This window comes from Emiliania huxleyi (assembly GCF_000372725.1).
Source record: "Emiliania huxleyi CCMP1516 unplaced genomic scaffold EMIHUscaffold_356, whole genome shotgun sequence".
Classification (NCBI taxonomy): domain Eukaryota; phylum Haptophyta; order Isochrysidales; family Noelaerhabdaceae; genus Emiliania; species Emiliania huxleyi.
The window spans coordinates 39,329-61,054 of NW_005199305.1; the positions used below are offsets into that span (position 1 = coordinate 39,329).

General features: G+C 66.8%; 6 protein-coding genes across 6 annotated transcripts; 4 read left to right on the forward strand and 2 right to left on the reverse strand.

Moving 5' to 3' along the window:
- EMIHUDRAFT_117708 (alpha-tubulin) lies at positions 1–3,376 on the forward strand (the record flags this gene model as incomplete). Its single annotated transcript, XM_005772574.1, has 5 exons — positions 1–818; positions 2,362–2,467; positions 2,539–2,691; positions 2,831–3,113; positions 3,306–3,376. 5 exons carry the CDS (start codon positions 1–3, stop codon positions 3,374–3,376), a joined length of 1,431 nt encoding a protein of 476 aa, XP_005772631.1.
- A 1,208-nt stretch (positions 3,377–4,584) lies between these two features.
- EMIHUDRAFT_369223 (hypothetical protein) lies at positions 4,585–5,241 on the reverse strand (the record flags this gene model as incomplete). The annotated part of the gene is made up of 1 exon (XM_005772575.1): positions 4,585–5,241. A coding segment is annotated over one exon (621 nt), but the record flags the coding sequence as incomplete, so codon positions are not given.
- Positions 5,242–7,025: 1,784 nt separating this feature from the next.
- EMIHUDRAFT_242299 (hypothetical protein) lies at positions 7,026–10,610 on the forward strand (the record flags this gene model as incomplete). Its single annotated transcript, XM_005772576.1, has 8 exons — positions 7,026–7,731; positions 7,818–8,143; positions 8,285–8,314; positions 8,383–8,442; positions 9,016–9,300; positions 9,587–9,658; positions 9,881–9,937; positions 10,275–10,610. The coding sequence occupies 8 exons, from the start codon at positions 7,026–7,028 to the stop codon at positions 10,608–10,610; spliced, it is 1,872 nt and encodes a 623-aa protein (XP_005772633.1).
- A 1,849-nt stretch (positions 10,611–12,459) lies between these two features.
- Positions 12,460–15,147, forward strand: EMIHUDRAFT_369224 (hypothetical protein; the record flags this gene model as incomplete). Its single annotated transcript, XM_005772577.1, has 2 exons — positions 12,460–12,498; positions 14,637–15,147. A coding segment is annotated over exon 2 (489 nt), but the record flags the coding sequence as incomplete, so codon positions are not given.
- EMIHUDRAFT_458609 (hypothetical protein) lies at positions 15,053–17,262 on the reverse strand (the record flags this gene model as incomplete). The annotated part of the gene is made up of 5 exons (XM_005772578.1): positions 15,053–16,205; positions 16,286–16,608; positions 16,914–16,941; positions 17,020–17,103; positions 17,206–17,262. The coding sequence occupies 5 exons, from the start codon at positions 17,260–17,262 to the stop codon at positions 16,110–16,112; spliced, it is 588 nt and encodes a 195-aa protein (XP_005772635.1). The 3' UTR covers positions 15,053–16,109.
- A 2,845-nt stretch (positions 17,263–20,107) lies between these two features.
- EMIHUDRAFT_444743 (hypothetical protein) lies at positions 20,108–21,378 on the forward strand (the record flags this gene model as incomplete). The annotated part of the gene is made up of 2 exons (XM_005772579.1): positions 20,108–20,867; positions 21,196–21,378. Coding segments are annotated over 2 exons (913 nt in total), but the record flags the coding sequence as incomplete, so codon positions are not given.
- Positions 21,379–21,726: the final 348 nt, after the last annotated feature.

A 21,726-nucleotide genomic window follows, 5' to 3' on the forward strand; every position in this document is an offset into this window, starting at 1 on the left:
ATGCTGCGTCGCTGGATGCTCGCCGGCGCCGGCGCCGGCCTCGCCGCCGCCTCCGCCGCGCTCAGCCTCCCGCGCGCGGAGCCGGCGAAGAAGACCTACCTCGTCACGGGCTGCTCTGCCGGCCTCGGTCTCGAGCTTGTGAGGCAGCTCGCCGCACGAGGCGACCGCGTGTACGCCACGTGCCGCACGCCCGCCGCCTCAGCCAGCGGCGTCGATGAGCTCAGCCAGGTGGCAGGAGATGTCGTCCTCGTGCAGGGCGTCGATGTCACCAGCGACTCGGTCGGCGAGACGCTGAAGGCAGCGCTCGCAGGCGTCAAGCTGGACTGCATCGTGCACAACGCGGGCGGCTTCGCTGCGTCTCGTGCCGAGCAGAAGCTCGACACCATCTGCATGGACGCGATGCGCCGCGGCTTCGAGCTCAACACGCTGAGCGTGCTGCGCGTCACGCAAGCGCTGCTGCCGCAGCTGTCGGCGCCGGGAGGCAAGCTCGTCGTAATCTCGTCGATGATAGGCTCGATCGCAGACAACAGCAGCGGCGGCATGTACGCGTACCGCACATCCAAGGCCGCGGTCAACATGGTGTCCAAGTCGTTGGCCAACGACCTCAAACCGCAAGGCATCGCCGTGGTCGCAATCTCGCCCGGCTTCGTGGCGACCCATTTCGGCGGCATGTCGCCGGAGCAGAAGATGAAGGTCGGCGCCAAGCCAGTCACGCCGTCGGTGCGAGGCATCGTCGAGGCGATCGATGCTCTCGAGCTCAGCAACACGGGCAGCTTTGTGCACACCAACTACGGCGACGGATTGCAGCCCGCGCCTTGGTGAGGTGAGCGTTTTTGTGCTTGGTATATATTGGAGGGTGTGTCACTGTGTGTGGACTGTGCATACATGTACGGCAGCGTGTAGACGAAAGAGGAACGTTCACGCTTCACGCATCACGGCGCCGAGCTGCCACACCACACACACACGACACAGCGGGGAGGGAGTGGTTCTAACTTCTAAAGGGAGTACCTGTGTTAGTGCCAGTGCGAGCCAGTCCCGTGCCCAGTCCTGTACCCAGTGTTGTGCGAGGGAGTTTTGTTGTAAAATTCTAAAGGGAGAGGACCCTGAGTTGACCAGGGGTTGTGCGCTGGGCCCTCCTGCTCGGCTCCAGCCAGTAGACAAGTCTTGTCATCAACAGAGTAGAAGGATCTGACCTCGGGGCCGATGTGACCAAGCGCTGGTAGCGTGGTTTAACCTCACACCCATGGTCTCACAGTGTGCCGGCAGTCGCCGAGCAGTGTCGCTCACACAAGCCGCAGCACAAGTGACTGAGGGCCAGTGAGGGCGAGCCCATCGCTGTCACAGCTGTGGCAGCCGCACAATAGGCTGTGTCAACTGTGCAGAGTGTGTGAGCAGCAGAGGAGCTGCTCTCCAGGCTTCTGTCGCAAAGAGCTGCATGCCACCGAAAGCGCTGTCGAGGTTCGCCGAGCGCGGCGCAGGTTGAGGGAAGCCGCCACCGACGAGCGCGTTGGACTTTTCACTCCGGACAAAGACGGGCACACAGCGGACGGTGCGGGGCGTGTGCCCGTCATAGCGGCGAGGCGCGGGACCGTCTGTGGCGAAGTGGGTCGCGTCCCTGATTTCCTCAACTCACGGTCCTCTCCCCGTATAAGATCTCTGGTCGCGCGCACCTAACAAGACTTGGTGGACCGCCACCGCGTCTGTGCCGGCTCTTGCACATGGCTGCTGCGTCCTGATTGCGTGCGCCACGCGGATTGAGTCCAATGCACAGCACTGCAGGGACCGGCGCATGCCATGCCCATGGGCTCGAGGTATGTGCGCGTCAAATTATACGCGCGTTGTGTTGGGTTCGCGGGGACCGCTCACGCAGTTCCACGAGCAGGGGTATGTGACACGTCTTGCCGCCGCGTTCGGTAGAAGAGGTTAGATCCTGGTCGGCCACGCCTGAGAAAAAGCCCGACGAAGCCCCCATTAGTATTTGGTCGCTGGAAATTATGACGATTGAGGAGTTCATGGACAAATTTAGGTAGCAAAATAGTGAAAGAGGTCGTTAGGCAGTTGCGCCACGGCCTTCTTTAGTAAAAGGCGAAAGAAGGGCACGTATGACGTAACCGCGATACCCTCTTCACAGTGAATTCGGGCACTCTTGTAGCGGCTCGGAACCAGGCTGCTTGTGGCGGGGCCCTGCCGTTACACCTTCGTTCAAGCCGTTCGCCCCAACCACACAACCAACCATGGCGCGCGCCGCAGCCGCGCCCGCGCGCGCCCCACCCGCCCGCCAGCCCGATCGCCGCGCCCCCAGTGCTGCGGCGACGCCGCCTGCCCCTCACGCGCCTCTCAGCGCCGCGCGCCATGCCACAGCCCTGCGCGCCGCGGCTCACGTCTGCGCGCCCTCGTGTCGCAGCGCGAGTGCATCACCATCCACCTCGGCCAGGCCGGCGTCCAGACCGGCAACGCCTGCTGGGAGGTAGCGCCATCCGTACTCGAGTTGGGGCAACACACAAACCCTCAAACTTGCCCCACACCCCCAATGCGCAGCTCTTCTGCCTCGAGCACGGAATCCAGCCCGACGGCCAGATGCCCTCCGACAAGACCATCGGAGGCGGCGACGATGCGTTCAACACCTTCTTCTCCGAGACTGGCTCGGGCAAGCACGTGCCGCGCACCGTCTTCATCGACCTCGAGCCGACCGTCATCGGCGCGTCCCGCCCCTCCCCCGCCAATGCGCGCTAATCGGATTCAGATGGCAGCTATGCGGAAACAGAGCAAAAACATACCCGCGCGGCTTGAGCTGAGAAGCCCCTCCGCCTCCTCTCCCCCAACAGACGAGGTTCGCACGGGCACGTACCGCCAGCTCTATCACCCGGAGCAGCTCATCTCGGGCAAGGAGGACGCGGCCAACAACTACGCCCGTGGCCACTACACCGTCGGCAAGGAGATCGTCGACCTGGTCCTCGATCGCATCCGCAAGCTGGCCGACAACTGCACCGGCCTGCAGGGCTTCTTCGCCTTCAACGCCATCGGCGGCGGCACCGGCTCCGGCCTGGGCGCCCTCCTGCTCGACTACCTTCCTTGCCCTCTACCTCTGGGATGGGAAGGAGTGAGCCTACCAGGTAGCCTTGAAACAACGGTTTCCGCACCGCCTCACGCATCTGCTGATGCGGCCCAAGCTTTGCCGCGTTAGCACTGCATCCGGCGCGGGCACCCAACGCGCTTCATTGCTGCCCGGTACGACTGTACTGATCTGGCTTGCGCACCTGTGCTGGCAGGCTCACACCATAGTGCTCCCTTGCCTGCTGGTGTAGGCAACAATACCCTTGCTGGCAAGCTTCACCTCGCGAGCTGCCTCGATGGGGTGCCGAGGCATAGAGATTAGAGTCTCGCCTACGCTGCGGCACAGACACCTGATGAGGACAGCATGATACCACATGAATCTGCCCAGTTGCAGCAAATTCTACTGAACAGTTGAGGGCTGGCGAGAGAGAGACCGTTAAGGAGCGCGAAACGCGCGAGGAAGCCGCGGGCTGCGGGCTCATATACAAGAAGAAAAAGTTGAAAACGAGACTCCTTGTTATCCATAAAAGAGCCACATACATGATATGTCAACCGGCGCACATGCGACGAGAGCGGGCGCCGTTTTTCATTGCCTATTCTAACGAGACAGAGCAGCGGCACGGGCGTTGCCGATCGAACACGGATTGCTGAGGGCCATGCACAATTCGTGCGGTTATGGGCTGCCACCGCAAAACATGCAAACGACAGGCCACGCCACGTGCGCCACCATATCCAGCTGCGCAGCGGCAACGACTGCCGAGGCGCAGGCCGAGCCGCAGCCTACCCGATGCCCCGCCGACATGCGGCATTGGCCAAAATGCTGGGCATATCAGGTTAAGGAAGGCAACTTGAAATAGCAAGGAGCATCCTAGAATGCAAAGGGGTAACTCCAGATGCTAGCGCATTCACGAATGCAGTTCGCATTCCAGGATGGTCGACGCATCCTGGAATGCGTGGACCATCTTTGGAATGCGGTGTGCATCTTGAAATGCGAAAAGTCAACTCGGCATTCTGAATTGAAAAATGCAATCTAAATTGATTTTTTGCAACTCAAAATGCCCTCAGCATCTCAAATTGCGGGTTCCCCGCCCCTGACGAGAGGCGTTCCTTTTTCTTTTTAGTTTTTTTTACGGGCGGCTACGGCTTTAGCGACACATACAGACCCGAGACACACGAAAAACGTTAAGAGTGAACACAAGCGACGCGAACGAGCCGGCGCATGCGGCGGCAACCGCAGGCGCAGCGGCCGAGCGGCGCCGAGCGACGGGCGGAACCGCGCACGAACAACGAAGCAAAACGCGGGATCGGACCGTCGACGTGCCCCAACGTTTTGCCGGCAAAACGGAGGCGAGTATCCCAAAAGCTCACTCGAGAGACGCGAAGGCCAGGGACAGATTGAGATCGCAACAGTCGACTACATCGCACTCCATGTACGAGAATCCGTTCTTCTCTCCCACAGCCGCTGGCTCACATGGCTCGCGTCGCCTAGCCTCGCCTGGCGCGTGCCAAGGGAGAGGGTGGCGAAACGCCCCTACTCCGTCTCGCGCGTGATGGCGAAGCCCAAGACGCAGTGGCCAAAGTCGAGCGCCGCGATGCCGTTCGTGGCTCCAGCCGAGTCGAGGTGGTACCGCTCGTGGATCTCGTAGAGCGAGAGAACGAGGAGCGCCGCCCGCGCGCGAGCCGCCGCGGGGAAGAGCGAGTGGCTTGCCGGCGACCACGGCGCCGCCGCCCGCCGGATCAGCGCCGCCGCCTCGCCCTCGCCGCCCGCGGCGCGCTGCAGCGGCGTCGGCTCGCCCTCGTGCAAGCTTGCGCCGCTGCGCAGAAGGGAGGTGGCGCGGGCGGCGGTGAGGGTCTCAAGGTGCGCGAGCGGCGTCCAGCCGCGGCTGGCGTCCAGCCAGGCGGCGAGGTCGGCGTGGCCTTCTTCGGTTGCGGCCTCCTCGGGCGTGCCGAAGGGCGTAGCGGCGCGGGAGGCGCCGTAGGAGGAGAGGAGCTTGGCGACCTCGAGGTGGCCGTCCTGGCACGCCGCGAACAGCGGCGTGGCGCCTTGCTCATCGGCCTGGTCGATCGCCGCGCCGGCCTCGAGAAGCAGCCGGGCGCTCTCAACGTGGCCGTTGAAGCATGCCATGATCAGCGGCGTGGCGCCGCTCTGCTTGGCTTGGTTGATCGCCGCGCCAGCCTCGAGGAGCAGCCGGGCGATCTCGGGGTGGTTGTTCTGGCACCCGTTCATCGCTTGGTTGATGTCAGCGCCAGCGTCGCGCAGCAGCTGGACGCACTCGAGGCGGCCCTCCTGGCACGCCGCGAACAGCGGCGTGGCGCCCTCCTCATCGGCTTGGTTGATGTCAGCGCCAGCGCCGCGCAGCAGCCGGGCGCACTCGAGGTGGCCCTTCTCGCACGCGACGTACAGCGGCGTGGCGCCGTCCTCCAGGGCTTTGTTGATGTCAGCGTCGGCCTCGAGAAGCAGCCGGACGCATTCGAGCTCGCCGTTGAAGCTCGCAGCGCTCAGCGGCGTGGTGCCGTCGTCCATGGGTTGCTCTATCGCCGCGCCCGCCTCGAGAAGGAGCCTGACGCACTCGACCTGGCCCTCCTGGCTCGCGACGTACAGCGGCGTGGTGCCAGCCTCATCGGCCTGGTTGATCGCCGCGCTCGCTTCGAGGAGCAGCCTGGCGCAGTCGAGGTGCCCCCCCTCGCTCGCGAGGAGGAGCGCGGTGGCGCCGCCGCTGTCAGCCGCCCCGACGCTCGCGCCGCCCTCGATCAGCAGCCGCACCGCCTCGGCCTGCCCGTGCCGAGCGGCCCAGGTCAGCAGCGTGTCCTGCTTCTCGGTGTCGTGCCGCGCGTCGAGCTGGGCCGCGAGCGACGTGCCGCGCGTCCGCCGCCCGGAGAGGAAGGCGCGCAGCGAGGCAAGGTCGCCCCGAGCCAGGTCGGCGAGGCGGGTCGGGAGGATGGCGCTGCTCATGTTCCCGCCAGACAAGTCTTCATTTTTGTGTTCTCTCGCTCAAGCGTGTCGTCAGCGCCGTCGGCGTGATGCCCGGATTTTCTCCCCAGGACCGCCCGTCCGGCACCGCTCCGGGACGCACGCCGGCGAAGCACCATCAAGCTGCTGTACGGCCCCGGCATCGCCTCCCCTGGCTTAGCTCTCAGTCAAGATATTGTGCACATGGGTGGCCTCTACAATATACTCACTGACACTGAACCTCCCAGAGCTCGTCCCGGCCGGTCCGCCACGGCCATCCTCGTCCTCCGGCGGGCCCCCGGCCGCGGCGCGGTGCGGCGGCGTCACAAATCCGACGGCAGAGCACCGGGACGCGGTCGGGCGATCTAAGGCCCAGTGAGGCGTATGCATTGCCCATCCAGGGCTATCACCTGGACCCATCAACAGGCGCCTGCGGCGCCGTGGTCAGGAGCCGCTGCTCCAACCTGTTCACACTTTCGTACAGTACAGTAGCAATACCAAACAAATCTAATTGTGTTGTGGCGTTTGTGCCCCGTTTGTGCCGCGTCACGTGCCCCCGAGTTCATTTTATAATAGAGCTGTAGAGCTCAACATCCGCCGCGGGACGAAGCGCCTCCGTTGACCGTTGTAGAGCGATGTAGAGCGCGATTTGCTGTATAGAGTTTGTTGGAGACATGGAGAGGCTCTACAGCCAAAACCCAAAATCTCTCTCTACAGCCAAACCGCCGGGAAGGCAGTGAACTCAAAGAGCCGAGCCGCGCTGATGGGTTGTCTCCGAGCTTATTGGAGCTCTGATGGACGGCCACACAGAGTAGGTAGGTAGGTAGAAAGGTGAAGAACAGAGTGACACACACACACACACACACACACACGTGAAGAACAGAGAGTCACTCAGTGACTCTGACGGCGCAGTCTCTCTCTCTCTCTCTCTCTCTCTGACGCGCACACAACACCCTAAAAAGACGCCGTCGACCGTCGTTGTCCTGGCGCTCTGGCACTTGAATGCCCCCCCGTCGTTGACATGGCTACTTCGGACTCGGCAGCAGCGCTGGCGGACAGAGCGCTGGCGGACCTCTGTGAGGAGGAGCAACCGCCAGCGCCCGCCGACGACCAATCTGGCAAGCCGCTAGGCGACCGCCTAGTGGCGACGGCGCCCGCGGTCCGCAAGGCCGCGTACCTGGAGCTGGCGGCGATTCTCGGCGGGGAGAGCGGGCCGCCGGACGCGGAGGCGGCGGCGGAGCACGCCGACCACATCCCGCGCCTGCTGGCGGACAGGGCGCCGATCTGCCACGAGGGGGCGCTCGATGCGACGATCGCATGGCTCGAGTATGTCTCGCCCGAGGCGGTGGTAGGGGTGGCGGGCGCGGTGGCCAAGGCGCTGATGGAGAAGCACGCGCCGGGCAAGTACCAGCCCAAGGCAATCGCCGCCCTCCTCTCCCTCCTCCGGCGCGGAGGCGCGGAGCCAGTGCAGTCGGCGCTCGAGGCGGGCGTCAGGAGCAAGGCGCCAAAGACGTGTGCGGCGGCGCTCAAGGCGTCGGCGGAGGCGCTGCTAGAGTGCGGCGCGGCCGCCTTCGACGCCGGCCCGGTGGTCAAGCAGCTGCCAACGCTGCTGCAGCACCGCGACAAGAGTGTGCGTGACGCGGCGGCGGCGCTAGTCGGCGCGGTAAGGCACTGGCTCGGCGACGGCGCGCTACCACCTTTCGTTCCCCTTGCCGTCGCCCTTGCGCGTATGCCCTTTGCCGCCCTCGCCGCCTCTCCCTCTCCTACTCACGGCCTCGGGTGCGGCCCTCCGCCCCCCGCTCGCGCCTCGCAGGCATCTTCAGCCAGCTCAAGGGCGTGCCCGAGGATCGACTCACCGCGTTGCGCGAGGCGCCGCTCCCGCCTACCAAGAAGCACCTCCTCCAGCGCCAGGGGTCGTCCGCTGCGGTGGTTGCTCCGCCGCCCATGGCGATGCCCCCCCTCGACCTGCTGGCCAAGCTGCCGAGGTCGAAGGGGAGCAAGGAGCCTGCCGACGCGTGGGAGACGCAGACCCTCTCCGACAAGTGGTCCGAGCGCAAGGCGCCGCGGCCAAACTCGCAACCTCTGACCACGCCCTCTGACCACACGCCCTCTGAAGCTCGCACCCGCTCCGCCCTACCGGTGATACACACCCTCTCTCACCCTCCCTCACCCTCCCTCGCCCTCTCGCACCCTCTCTCGCCCACCTGTTCGCTCCTTCCCCCCCTCTCCCCTCCCCCTCCCCTCCAGGCGGCGGCCGACCTCGTCGCGTCGCTGCTCGAGGGGCAGAGCTCGCTCAAGCCGGCCGGCCACGTGCTGGCGGGGGAGAGCGCCTCAGGCGGCTCTGGAGTGAGGAATGGCTGGTGGGTTTTCTTTTTTAGGCCGACCACGCGCTGGTGCTGCGGCCGCTCAAGCGGCTCTACCAGGACGCCAACGTCAACGTCGCCGCCTCCGCCATTAAAGCTACCGGTGCGGCAGAGGGAGCGAGAGGAAGAGGACGAGAGAGGGGGGAGAGCGAGAGACAGAGAGACACAGAGAGACACAGAGACAGAGAGAGAGAGAGAGCCATTAAATCCACCGGCCCTCCGCACCGACAAGGGGCGCCCCTTCCCTCCAGTGTGTGTTGATGGGTTGCAAGGGCGACACTTGTAGGCTCGCTCGCCCGGGTGCTCGGGCCAGGCTTCCGCTCGCTCGCGCAACAGGCGGCTCGCGCACACACGCACACACACGCGCGCACACACGCGCGCACAAACACACACACACACACACACACGCACACACGCACACACACACACACACACACACACACACGCACACGCACACACGCACACACACACGCACGCGCGTGCACACGCACAAAGACTACACCCCCCGCACATCGCGCCTTGCACTGGGGCATCGATGGGTCCCGCGGGGCGCCTCTGTCTTTGGACGTGGAGATGCATCGCCCCCGCCCCTGCCCCAGCACCACTCTGTGTGTGAGTCGTCAACTCACCTCTCGTCTCTCCCTGCAGGCCGCCCCGGCGCTCCTCAAGAGGGGCGCCGACAAGAAGGCGGTCGTGGCCGAGGCGGTGCGGGGCTGCCTCGCCGCACTCTCGACCGCCTCGTGCCTCACGCTGGCCGAGGCGGCCGAGCTCGCCCTCGCCGCCATGAGCAGGAGCACAAACACGCAGCTCCGCTCGACCGCCGCGCGGTGGCTCGCGGCCGCCGTCTCCGCCGCCGATGCCGAGGGCGTGGGGCGCGCCCTCGACGCCTTCGACGCGCCGCTGCAGCTGCTGGAAGAGGACGCGACGGCCGAGGTGCGCTCTCCACCGCCGCCGTGTATATGGGTATGACCAGACAGGTCAGGCCCGGGCACGGTCCTGTCCTGGACACGTCTCGGACAGGGGGGTGTCCGGCACGCGCCCGGACGCATCCAGTGTCGTGACCCCTGACACGGCTTGTCACCAGTGTGTAACCCTAATCCGAGCCCCCATCCTGGTAGCTCCGGTATATGCACCACCGCCGACCCCGTCCAACCCCCCAGCCCTCACCACACCACATCGCGCACCACCCCCCGGGCCACCCCTCGCCTCCCTCCTCCAGGTACGCGCCCTCGGGCTCGAGGCTGCGGCGGCCGTCGGCCGCAAGCTGCCCTCGGAGGCGGCAGTCGCGTGGGTCTGCCGGATGCCGCCCAAGCGAGCCGAGCGCGTCGGAAAGGCGCTCGGCGGGGGCGAGCCGGCGGGGGGCGGCGCAGAGCGAGCAGCCCCGCCAGGCACCCTCAAGCTCAACCTCGCGGCGGTACGGGGCACCCAACAGGGCGGGAGGCGGAGGAGCTTGTCTGGGGGGGGGCTCAAAGACGAGAGCACGCCGCCGCGCGCCCAGCGACCACGGCGCGAGGCCAGCAGCAATCGGAAGGACGCGCCGCTAGCTTCGCCTCCGCCGGTCGTCGCTCCAGTGCGCACTCCTCGCCTCGCCCGCCGAGTGGCCGGCGAGGCCGCTGCAGGCGAGTGTCTGTGACCCGACCCGATCTCTCTCTCTCTCTCTCTCTCTGGCCATGACGCGCTTGTTTCTCTCTTCAGGTGCGTCGCGCGCCACCGCTTCCGACGCCAGCTTGAGCGCGAAGCGGCAAGCGAGAGCGCCAAAGTGTTTCGTCGACCCCGTGGAGACGGTGGGGCGCTTCTTCCCACCCCCCGCCCTACAGGCAGGTTAGCAGTGAGGAGGGCACCTCCCTCACCCCCCCCCCCCCCCACCCACCCACCCACCCACCCTGTCGCAGGCCCAGTCAGAGCAGGCCGCCGAGGTGGAGCTGATGCATGCCCTCGGCGTGCTCTCCGATGGGGTAGCCTCCTCCCCCGATGCCATCGCCGACGTGCTGCCACCTCTCTGTGCGGCACTCTGCGTACGGCTGCGCTCCCTGCTCCGGTTCCAGTCGCAGGACGAGCCGATGGATGCGGCGTGCAAGCGCTCCGTCCAGCTGCTGGTCGACATCGTCGGCAGCGAGCAGCTCGCCGGCGCGCTCGAGGCGCCCCTGATCCGCCTCCTCGTGCTCGAGCTTACCGCACTCGACACCTTTTACGAGGCCCACCTCGCTACGGCGCTCGTGAACGTGACCGTGGCCCGCGTTTGACGGCTACGTCGAGATATTGAGAAAGAGCACCTCATCCGATGAGCCTCATGGCAGGACTCCTCACTCATGGTACATGGAGCAAATGTGTCCTCGTTCATTTGGGACCGCGGACCGCGGCTCATTTTAGCCATATCTCAACCCATAAGACTATGTAGCATGTGCATGTCTTTGCATGTAATAGTTTTGTTCAACTCTCATGGGGCACAAGAAAGAGGCTGTATACGGTCTGTGTACGGTCTGTGCTGCTGTCGGGCTGGTCGGGCTGTCAGCGCTGCTGTCAGGCCACTGTGTGCTGTCGGGCTGTCGGGCAGCTGTCAGGCTGTCACGTTAGGGCCTGACAGCGACGGAGCACCTCGCCTGTCAGACTCTGCTGTCAGGCTGTCAGATACGTGCTGTCAGGCTGTCGGAGAAAGTGCTGTCAGCGCTGTCAGGCTGTCGGGCACTGTCAGGCGCTGTCCGGGGTTTGCTGTCAGGCTGTCAGACCAGAGCTCAGTGCTATCACGCCTTGCGACAGCCTGTCGGCGCTGCTGACCGTGCTATGCTGCACAATTGATCGCCTGCATAGCTCGCGGCCTTAGTATCAAGCATTCAGTGACGACCTGATCGTACGGCCAGTAGGAAGGTGTCCTTCCAACGTGTGCACGCTTCTGACGCAATGCGCGTCACAAACTGCCTCAGATTGGCTGCTGGCACTCTCGAGGCTATGCCTACACAGCCTCGCGCGCATGGGCAGTCAAGAGGGACCACGCACCTTCTCAGGACAGCACCAGTGCCTCTCTCTTGGACCGGCAAACTTGGTGGTCTCGTGTCACCAATGTCGGACCAGTGCGGCATCGCGCCATCGACAGCTCTGAACTGCGCCTCACCACTGACCGGGAAGGCCGCCAAGTGGGCCAGCACAGGTCGCACATTGTGGCAGCAGTCAGCAGTGCATGTCTGATAGCTAGAGCAGCAGCGTCAGGGTCTCGCAGGGTCGGATCGTGTCAAGCCTCTCGCCCGGCCGGCCGCGTGCAGACGTCGGCCTGTCTGCTGTCTGGAGTGATCTGTCGGCGGTCAGTACGACCGATCAGGTTGGAAGTTTCTTATGGTTAGAGGGTCTATCTGTATGTACTCCTCGAGATCTCTCCAAATCTGCCCTCTGATCAACCGTGATCATTCGGGAAGGCGGTAATATGAGCGAGTATGAGCGCCGGGGCCCCGTTTCCGCACTGTTGCGCGGCGCACGGTGCCTCCGGGGGCCCCCGCGCCCCCGCGCCCCCCCAGAGAATAATACCAGTAAAATCCGACTCGCGGCCGGAGGCTTCCGAGAAAAAGAGAGCCCTCCCTCGTTTTTCGCAGAACCGTTTTTCGCTGAACCGCGGAAGAAAAAGAAAACGCTGTCCCATCTCCCCACCTCTTTCCCGCCTGGGCGGGGCGGCGGGCGGGCGCGCGGTGCGGCGTGGCGTGTGCGTGTGTGCGTCTGCAACGAAGGACCGCTCGCAGAGGACCATTGGGTTTGTACTATTAACAACGAAGGCGCTCTCAAAAAAGAAAACCCGTGGGCGATATATATATGGCCCCGGGAGCTGAGGACGCGCCGCTGCTCGGCCAGCGCGTCGTGCTCGGCGGGCTCTCGGCCCGCCCCGAGCTGAACGGGCAGCGGGGCGAGGCGCGGAGCTTCGAGGGCGGCCGGTACGCGGTGGCGCTCGAGGGCGGCGGCGAGAGCGTGCGAGTGCGGCCGGGCAATCTGTCGCTGGCTGCGGCGGCTGAGCCGAGCGGTGGCGTTGCAGTCTCCGACGAGGTCGTGGCAGCAGCTGAGCGAGGCGAGGAGGAGGCGGTGCTGGCGTGGCTTGATCGCGGCGGGCGGGCCGACGCGACGTACGAGAGAGGCGAGGTGAGCGGCCTCACGCTGCTGATTGGCGCCGCCTTCTACGGCCACTTGAGGGTGGTTGAGCTGCTGCTGCAGCACGGCGCGGAGCTCAACCTGCAGAGCAGCAACGGCTACACCGCGCTGATGTACGTTTCCGGCAACGGCCACGAGCGGCTGGTCGAGCTGCTGCTGCGGCACGGGGCAGAGGTCAACCTGCAGGACAGCATAGGCTCCACCGCGCTGATGTTCGCCGCCCTCTTCAACCGCCCCGCCGTCGTGCGGCGCTTGCTGCGGGCGGGCGCAGACACCGCGGCGCGCAGTGTGACCGGCATGACGGCGCTGCAGACGGCCAAGGAGAAGGGCAACGCCGAGTGCGTCAAGATCTTGACTGAGGCAGCGGCGGCGGCTGCGGAGGGCCGAGTAGGGGCCGACCGCGCTTCCTCGGGCGCGGCAGCGGCAGCTGAGGACGCGCCGCTGCTCGGCCAGCGCGTCGTGCTCGGCGGGCTCTCCTCCCGCCCCGAGCTGAACGGGCAGCGGGGCGTGGCTCAGAGCTTCGAGGGCGGCCGGTACGCGGTGGCGCTCGAGGGCGGCGGCGAGAGCGTGCGAGTGCGGCCGGGCAATCTGTCGCTGGCGGCTGCGGAGCCGGTGTCAGGCGGTGCCGCGGCAGCCCCCGACGCGGTTGTGACAGCAGCGGAGCGAGGCGAGGAGGCGGCGGTGCTGGCGTGGCTCGAGGGCGGCGGGCGGGCCGACGCGACGTACGAGAGAGACGGCGTGAGTGGCATCACGCTGCTGATGACCGCCGCCAACTACGACCACGAGCGGGTGGTCGAGCTGCTGCTGCAGCGCGGCGCGGAGATCAACCTGCAGAGCACCAATGGTTTCACCGCGCTGATGTACGCCGCCGACCAAGGCCACGAGCGGGTGGTCGACTTGCTGATACGGCGCGGCGCTGAGGTCAACCTGCGGGGCAGCCACGGCGACACCGCGCTGATGAACGCCGCCGACCAAGGCCACGAGCGGATGGTCGAGTTGCTGATACGGCGCGGCGCTGAGATCAACCTGCAGAACAGCAACGGCGGCACCGCGCTGATGTTCGCCGCCCTCTTGAACCACCCCGCCATCGTGCTCCACCTGCTGCGGGCGGGCGCGGATACGACGGCGCGCGCTGAGAACGGCAAGACGGCGCTGCATGCTGCCAAGGAGAAGGGCTGCGCCGAGTGCGTGCGCGCCATCGAGGAGCATGCGGCGGCGGCGGCGGCGGAGACGGCGGCGGCGAGGGAGGCGGAGAGAGCGGCGGCAGAGGCGGAGGCGGCGCGGCATGCCGAGGCGCTGCTGGCGGAGGAGGAGGCGGAGAAGGAGGAGCGCGCCAAGGAGAGCAAGAAGGGCAAGAAGAAGAAGAAGAAGAGCGGCGGCGGTAAGGCAGACAACGCGGCGCCTGGCCCTAGCGCCACCGCCGCTTTGCAGCCGCCAGCCCCACCGTCAGCCCCATCTCCTCCGCCCGCCAACGCAGCCGCCATCGCTGCGGCGGACGAGGCGCTGCAGCAGGCTGTGGCCGCTGGCTCGTACGAGAGATTAGCCAGTGCGCTGGAGGCGTGCAGCGGCCTCGCGAGCCCGGCCGTGCTGGCGGCGGCGAAGCGCGCGCGCGACAAGCTCAAGGAGGCGCGAAAGAGGGAGAGCCAGCGGCTGCGCAAGGCGCATGGCGCGGCGATGGGCGCGCTCAAGTCGCTCGACACCGCAGACAGCCCCTCCGCGCTCCGAGCGGGCATCGCTGCCGCCAGGCCGCACGTGGGCGCGCTGCCTGCCTTGGCCGAGGAGGTGAGCGCGGCGGAGTCGAAGCTGGAAACTCTGTCTGTCGCCGCCGAGCAGGCTGCGGCGGAAGAGGCGGTTGCCCGGCCCGTCGAGATAGCCTTGTCGGACCTCACCGCGGCTACGGACGGGTTTGCAGAGGGCAAGCTGATTGGCAGCGGCGGCTTCAGCCACGTCTACGAGGCTTCGGCCGACCTCCACCTCTCCCTCGCCGCGCCGCCGCAGCTGCGCCACTTGCCGCTCGTCGTCAAGCGGGCAAAGTCGGGCCAGTCGGGCGGCCTGTCGCGGGCGGAGCTCGAGGTGAAGCTGCTAAAGGCGGTGAGCCACCCGCACTTGCTGCCGCTGCTCGGCTACTGCCTCTCGCCCGACGGCGTCTGCCTCCTCTCGCCGCTGATGCGCGGCGGCTCGCTCGAGGCGCGGCTGCGCCTCTCGGATCCCGACCGCGCGGCGCAGCTCCGGCGGCTGGGAATGGTAGAGCCGCCGAGGCCGCTGACGTGGCGGCAGCGCGTTCGTGTCGCGTGCGAGGCGACCGAGGCGCTCGTCTACCTCCACTCGAAGGGCATCGTGCACCGCGACGTCAAGCCGGACAACATCCTGCTCGACGAGAAGCTGACCGCCGTGCTCGCCGACACGGGTTTCGCCAAGGACCAGCGTCCGGAGGCGTCTGTCCGCTGCCGCTCGACCGCCCTCTACATGTCCACGGGCTACCTCTGCCCCTCCATTACCAAGGGCGGCGAGTACTCGAGCAAGACGGACGGCTACGCCATTGGCATCACCCTCCTCGTCTGCCTCACCAGCCGGTCCGAGGTGCAGCTCACCGACCGGTGCGAGGACGAGTTCGAGGAGGACTGGACCGACATCGACGCGGTGAAGCTCGCCGACGTGGCTGCGGGCTGGCCAGTCGACGCGGCGCGCACAGTAAAGGACCTCGCGCAGGCGGGGGACGGGCAGAAGAGCCTCTGCCACCACAGCTTGCGCAAGCGGCCCACGCTGCCCGAGGCGCTGCTGACGCTCCGGGCGCTGCTGTCTGGCGCGCGGGGCGGGGCGGGGGTGGAAGAAGCTGCGCCGGCCTTTGGAGACGAGGCCGCTGCAGCAGCCGCCCGCACCACCGGGTACGAGCCTTCGCCGCTCTCGGTGCAGGTGCGCGGCATGCGCACGGGCGGCGACGCGCAGGCGCGCATCCAGGGCAACATGCTGCTCGCCTTCAACACGCTAATGCCGCGCCTCGACGCCGTCTACGCCTCGCGCTCTGCGGCGGCGCCCGACGGCTTCGAGGAGCGCATCAACTACTGGCACCGCGAGTGCGGCTTGCCGACCGAGCTACGGAGCCAGCTGCACTCGCTGCGCATCTGGGCGAACGCGGCGAGGCACCACGACGCGACGAGGTGGCGGAGGGACGGGCCGCGCAGCGAGGGGGAGGCGTCGCGGCTAGTTGCCGAGGTGACGGAGGCGATCGGGGCGATCGAGGGGTAAATTTGTGTGTACGAGTGTTCCTCGAGGTCGTATGGATCCTGCTTGTGTCACAGGAGGTCTCAGAATGCCGCAGCACACAGCGGGTAGGGATCTCAACGCCTCGGAGCATGGTCAGGCCTGTGTGCATCCCACACTGCCACACCACTGCCCGCCCGCCGCTAGACCTTGCGAGGCGCCACGGCCCGTGCCGCAGCGGGGGGCGAGGGAGCCGTCCCGTGGCCCCCTCCCCCCCCCTTACCCCCCCTTCAACCTTCTCTCCGCACAGAGCACCGGAAGCCGGCGCAGCGGCGCCGCGCTGGTGAAAGCGGCGCGCCCGCCCCGCTGCCCCGCCGGCGGTGGCCTCGCCCGCCGCGCCTCCGGCTGAGCGCTCCTCACTCGCCGTCACCGAGGTTGAACATGCGCTTGAGCCTCTCCACCTCCTCGTCGCTCCCCATGGTCGGCGGCTCCTCCTCCGCCGGCGATGGCGCCTGCTCGCGCGCTTACCTCGGGTCAACCTCGGGTGAATCTCGGGGCCAATCTCGGCTCCTCCGCCGGCAGACGCGCGCGCCGGAGGCTCGAGCACCGCCGCGCCGCCGCCCCCGCCCACCGTCGGCGGCGGTGGCGATGATGTTGGCTCTGGAGGCGGCGGCCCGCCGCCGCCCTCGCCACCGCCGCCGCCGTCGCTTCCGTCCGGCCCACCCCCGTCCCCCATCCGCTTCTTGAGCGACGCCATCAGGTCGTCATCCTTGAAGACGGAGTTGTCGACGCGGAAGTCCGACTGCAGCTGCTCGAGCCGCTTGTTCTCCTCGTCAATCCGCTCATTCTCCTCCTCCTGCTCGCGCGACGCCGCGTACATGCAGTACCCGCTCACGCCACCGATCAGCGCGACGCCTGCGCGGGGAGAGAGAGGGGGGCGGGCGAGGCGTCGGGTCCCACCCGGCTCCGCGCCTCTCCCCCATCCAAGCGCTGGGAGGCGGAGGCTCGCCGCGCCGCTGCGCCGCAGGTGTGGGTGGGGTGGTAGCTAGGCCGCCGGCGCGTCCCGCCCCCGCCTCCGGAGCGCGAGCGCTCTTGGTGGCGGAGCCGCCGGGCTCCGAGGGGGGCGGGGCAGCTGCAGGGGGTTGCCTCCAGCGTGGCGGACTGGCGCGCGCGCGCGCGCGCACGCGCGTGTGCCGCAGGCCGGTGCGGCGGCGGCGCACCCGCAAAGTTTGTCGTCTTCTTGGAGCTCTTTGTGCGGCTGATGGAGGTGGCGCCGGAGGTGGTCACCGGCGCCGCGACGGCGGGGCCGGGCGCGCGGAGGAGCACCGACGCGGACGCGACCGCGAAGGCGCCGCCCACCCGCTTGAGCAGCCCGGGCCTCGCCGGGCTTGTGTGCGGCCGCCGCAGCCGCTGCAGCACACGCCGCAAGCCGCCCTGCGGCTCCGGCGCGGCCGGCCCGCACGCGGCGCAGACGCACCCGGCGCGCGGGGCGACGCGAGCAGCCGGCAAGACCAGACCCGAGGCGGGCAGAAGAAGGAAGCACAGCGCCACCCGAGCAGCCGCCCTCATCGCACGAGCAACAGGGTGGACAAAGAAATCTCTGCGCTGGTCCTTCGATGTCCGATCCTTGTCACGATGCACCCGAAGGGGACCCCAGCGCCAACACCATCTGTGGAGGTACAAGTGTCCGAAGCGAGAGTGGACCTGAGCAACGACATGACTTGGCGGCAAATGATAGCAGTGGGCGTCAGAAGAGTCGTCCTTGCGCGAGGAGAGCTCGATAAACTCGAGGGGCCAAAATATGCCGCGAGGAGGGCAGAGTTGCGCCGAAAGGCGGGAGAAGCCGCGAGAGCAAGGATCGGCAGGCGGCGGCGGCGTCGCAGGATGAGGCAGACGAGAGCGACGCGACAGAGGAGGAAGCGACAGGAGGGAACGACGAGAGTGGGGCGACCGCGAGGTGGCATGAAGGTTGCAGCGAGAATCGGCGAGGGACTGCGAAGGGAGATAGAAAGAGGCAGACGCCCAAGGGTTAGGGTGGGCGACGGCTAGCACCACACTCCTCTCCTTGAAAATCCCTGTGTGGTGGCGGCGTGCGTGCCGTCCTCCCATCCCTCCCTTGGGTTGTCTGTTTTCTTTCTTTCTTTCTTTCCTCCGATCCCTCCCTCGCGTTGTCGGTTTCTTTCTTTTTCAATCTATCAGAGGTGATGCACGCCCTGCGAGCGGGGCGGGGTGCGCCGGCTGTGCCTCTCTCTGTGTTCGTGCGTCGCCCAGCCCCCCTGGAGATGCCTGCTTTATTTTTTATTTCCGCGAGACCTTGAGGCCCTGGGCATTCAAACCCAACCCTGATAAGTCTCGGGGGGTGGGGGGTGGGGGGGGGGGTGGGCAGAGGAGGCTGGAGTGCCGTTTGCAGGGACGGACGGATGACTCCGTGACCATATATAGTGAGTCGATGCGCTCGCGCCGTTGAAGCGTGCCCAGAAGTCTCGTCGCAAGTCAAGCGCGTCGCGACGGTGTTATCGAGTACATAGCCCACACTGCGGATGTCATGAGGCCTCCGCATCTCCCGTGCTCGGACGCTCGATGCCGTAGAGGCGAGCCGGTGCAGGACGAGGTGGGAGCGGCGTGTGGACTCGCAATCTTCAAGCACATGACCAAGTGTGGCGGCACAGCACTCGGCAACTGGTTCCATGAGCTCCAGGTCCGTGGCCAGTACGTGTACCACAGCGGGTGGTCACACCTGGATGACAGGATCTGCGTTCTCGGCCGGAATACACAAGGAGTGGATGGGGCCCATGGCAACCGAACGCGGCGGCGGCCCACGAGCTCTTGTCGGCATGTCATGAGCCAGCACGCGTATATCTTGCGCCGATTCGGGTGCCGGTTTGCTGGAAATTGCAGCCAGACCGCCGGCTGGCAACCTCAGTGGGTGGCGCCGCAGCGGACGCCACACCCGCGGTTTGAGCTATCGCACTTGCCGTGGCGGGCTGTCCTGGAGATCCACGCGCAGGATATGCACCTGTCCTCCATGCTGCGCGCTTTGGCCCCCTCGGTGCGCCGTTCGGCGACGATGCGCGGGTGTCAAGTGCTGTTCATCGCTGTGTGGCGGTGGCCGCCCCAGCAGTACGTCAGCCTCTACAAGTACAACATGAAGACGAAGCGGTCCGAGCGTCGGACGTTTGTGCAGTTTGTGCGGGAGGAGGCCAACTACCAGACGCGTGATCTATTGAGGGGCGGCGACGGCGGCGGTGGTGCTGAGCGGTTGGAGCGCGCTGCATTTCGAACACTCGCCCAGTTCGACCTGCTCGCCCCGTTGGAGCTCATGAGTAACCTCACGCTAGTGGTTTGCAAACGGTTGGGACTGCCTAGCTGCCCTAGCCTCAGGACAGCAAACGAGGCGAATGACGCGCAATTCGCGCAGACGATGGCGCGCAAAGCCGCCATCTACAACAACCCGCACCTTCGGATCGCGGCTCAGCAAGGTAACATGTCCACGGACGCGGCGGGCAAGCTTGTGCCGGATCACGCCCCCATCGACATGAACATCTATCGTTGGATTGCCAGCCGTCCGATTGAGAGGAGAAGGCAGCAATAGTGTCCTCGGGCATTGATCGGGCTATATTCGGGGTCTTCGAGCGTTCTGCTTCTGGCGCAAGCTGAGAGAAGAGCTCGAGGAGAAGAGGGTGGATGCGTGCGCGCGTGTCTGCCACACTCTTGCTCATCTCGCAGATACTAAATATTTCGCTGGTAGATGTCCGGACTGCGGTATTGCCATGGAGTGCGCGAGCGGGTTTTCTTGCTTCGCTCGCTGAAACGTGACACGCGCGCGCGACGGAGCATGACGCGGATGAGCGATGGGACCTCTCCGGTCCGCGGTCCGCCGGCGCGCGGCGGTGGGAGCAGGAGCGAGTTCGGTGCCTGTGGAGTCGGGGCGGGTGGCTCGGGCGAACTGCGGGCGGCTCGGCTGGCGGGGCACGCCCTGCGCTCCCGCGAGGTGGTGTGCCGGATGGGGGAGCGAGAGCTCTAACGTTTCCGCTACCTACGCTGAGAGCAGAGGGGCTCAGGCGGGGGCGTTCCGTTTTCACCTCCGGGTGTCTCTCTCTACTTGCTGCAGCAACTGATGTGCGGCACGAGACGTAAATCCCACCTAGCCATGTGTGTTGCGCGGGCCGTGGGTGGAGGTTAGGTAGTAGGTAGAGGAAGGTGGGGAAGGAACAGTATCTCGTCTGTCGCCGTCCCAAACTGTCACTCCCCTTTCTCCCGGCCGGGGTGGGGCGCGCGCGGGGGCGGCGGGTGTGTGGGATGTCTGTGGGCCCGAGAGCGATATGCCATGTCCGCCTTGCGTTTGTTTCATTACAACGAAGGCTAAGCTCAAAAAAAGAAAGGAATTTCCCGCGCGAACCTCAGCCAAACGACGCATGCCGACGCGCCTGCTCGTTGCGCATGGCGAGGGCGAGCTCATCTTCTTCGTCGCACGCCACCCTCGCACGTCAGACCCGATGATGCTCGGCCGGCGCGCCGACTCTGCGATCCTCGAAGTCCACCGGCACGTGCCTCCAAAGGCGGCAAAGGCGTCGTGGCTGGTGGCGGGGCTGGAGCAGGTCGTGCAGGACGGCGCGCTGTACTTGGCCACGCCGATCGACCCCCTCCTCCTCCTCCTCCCGCTGCTCGAGCGCGCGCGCGGCGGCGCCAGCAGCCTCAAGCGCGAGTCCAGCGCCGGCCTGTACAAGCCGCTCTCCGAGGCGTTTGGCGGCGACGAGGCGGGGCTCGAGCAGCATCTCACGCGCCTGAGCGGTCTCAGCGAGCGGCTTCGCGCCATCTGCGACGTCAACGACAAGTATGGCGAGCCGATGGTACGGCTGAGCGACCCGCTCGTGCTCGGCTGGCTGCGGCGCAAGGCGGAGGCGGTTGCGGCGCACCTGCGTGCGCACGCGGCGGAGCAGCAGGCGGCGGGCGCGACCGCCGGCGCGGCGGGCCGCGCGATGACGCAGTTCGATTGCGAGGGCGACGAGGCGGGGGCGCCCGCCGCCGCTGCGCACGACGCGGCCCTCGCGACGGCGTGCCACCTTGTGGGTGAGTATCTGCCCGACGGCTGGGCGGCGCGGCTGTGCGCGTCGCTCGACGTGCCAGAGGCGGCCGAGGCGGCCGCTGCCGAGGAGACCGCGCCGCCGCCCGCGGTGAGCGGCCGCCCTCGCCCTCCCCGCCTCCCCCGCCGCCCCCGTAGCCACACCTCGCCTCCACCTGGACCTGCCTTGCTCTCGGCCTTGCGGCCTGTCGGTCGAGCTCTCTGGCGCGACTCCTCCTCCGTCCAGTGCCGCCTGTGGGGCCCACGCACCTCGGCCCCACAACCTCGCCGCCACCACCTCGGCCCGCCCCCTCCAAGAGAGTGTCCGCGCGCCCCCGGAGGAGCTTGGCACGGGGCCGGAGGGTGGGGAAGAGGAGGTTGGGGGGGTGGGTGGGGGGGGGGGTCATGCCTGAGGCGCCGCGGTGGCGCACTCGCCACAGGCGAGCCATTCGTCCTCGTCCGAGTCCTTCGCGCCGGCTGCCAAGGAGGAGCGGCGGCCAGACAAGCCGGCCGCTGCCAAGAAGCCGAAAGTGGCCGAGCCGCTCAAGAAGGGCCAAAAGACTATGGGTGCCTTCTTCATGAAGAAGGGCTGAGCGCGGGGCCGGACCGACGCGCAGCGCATCGCGGCCGCGACCGCCCCGCCCCGCACGCTTGTGCAATGTGCGCGGCGCTGCAGTCTTTCCTACCGTATTTCCATATCGTACCCGGTTTGCCAGGGGCAGGGCAACCGCCAGGTGACTACGCGGGGTTGTAACGTTGTATAGCCCCGCAAGCTGGGGATGTATGTCTCGTTGTCTCGTGTTGAGCTGTCCTCACAAAAGCGGTAAACTAATGCGCGTCGACGCGCGCCGGCCGCCGCCCCGCCGGGTACGGGGAGGGGGTAGCCACGGCCTGGGAGGTGGGAGCTGGGAGGTGGGAGAGTGGGTGTGGCCGCCCCACCGGCACCAACTTGATTCCCGGATGCGCGTCTC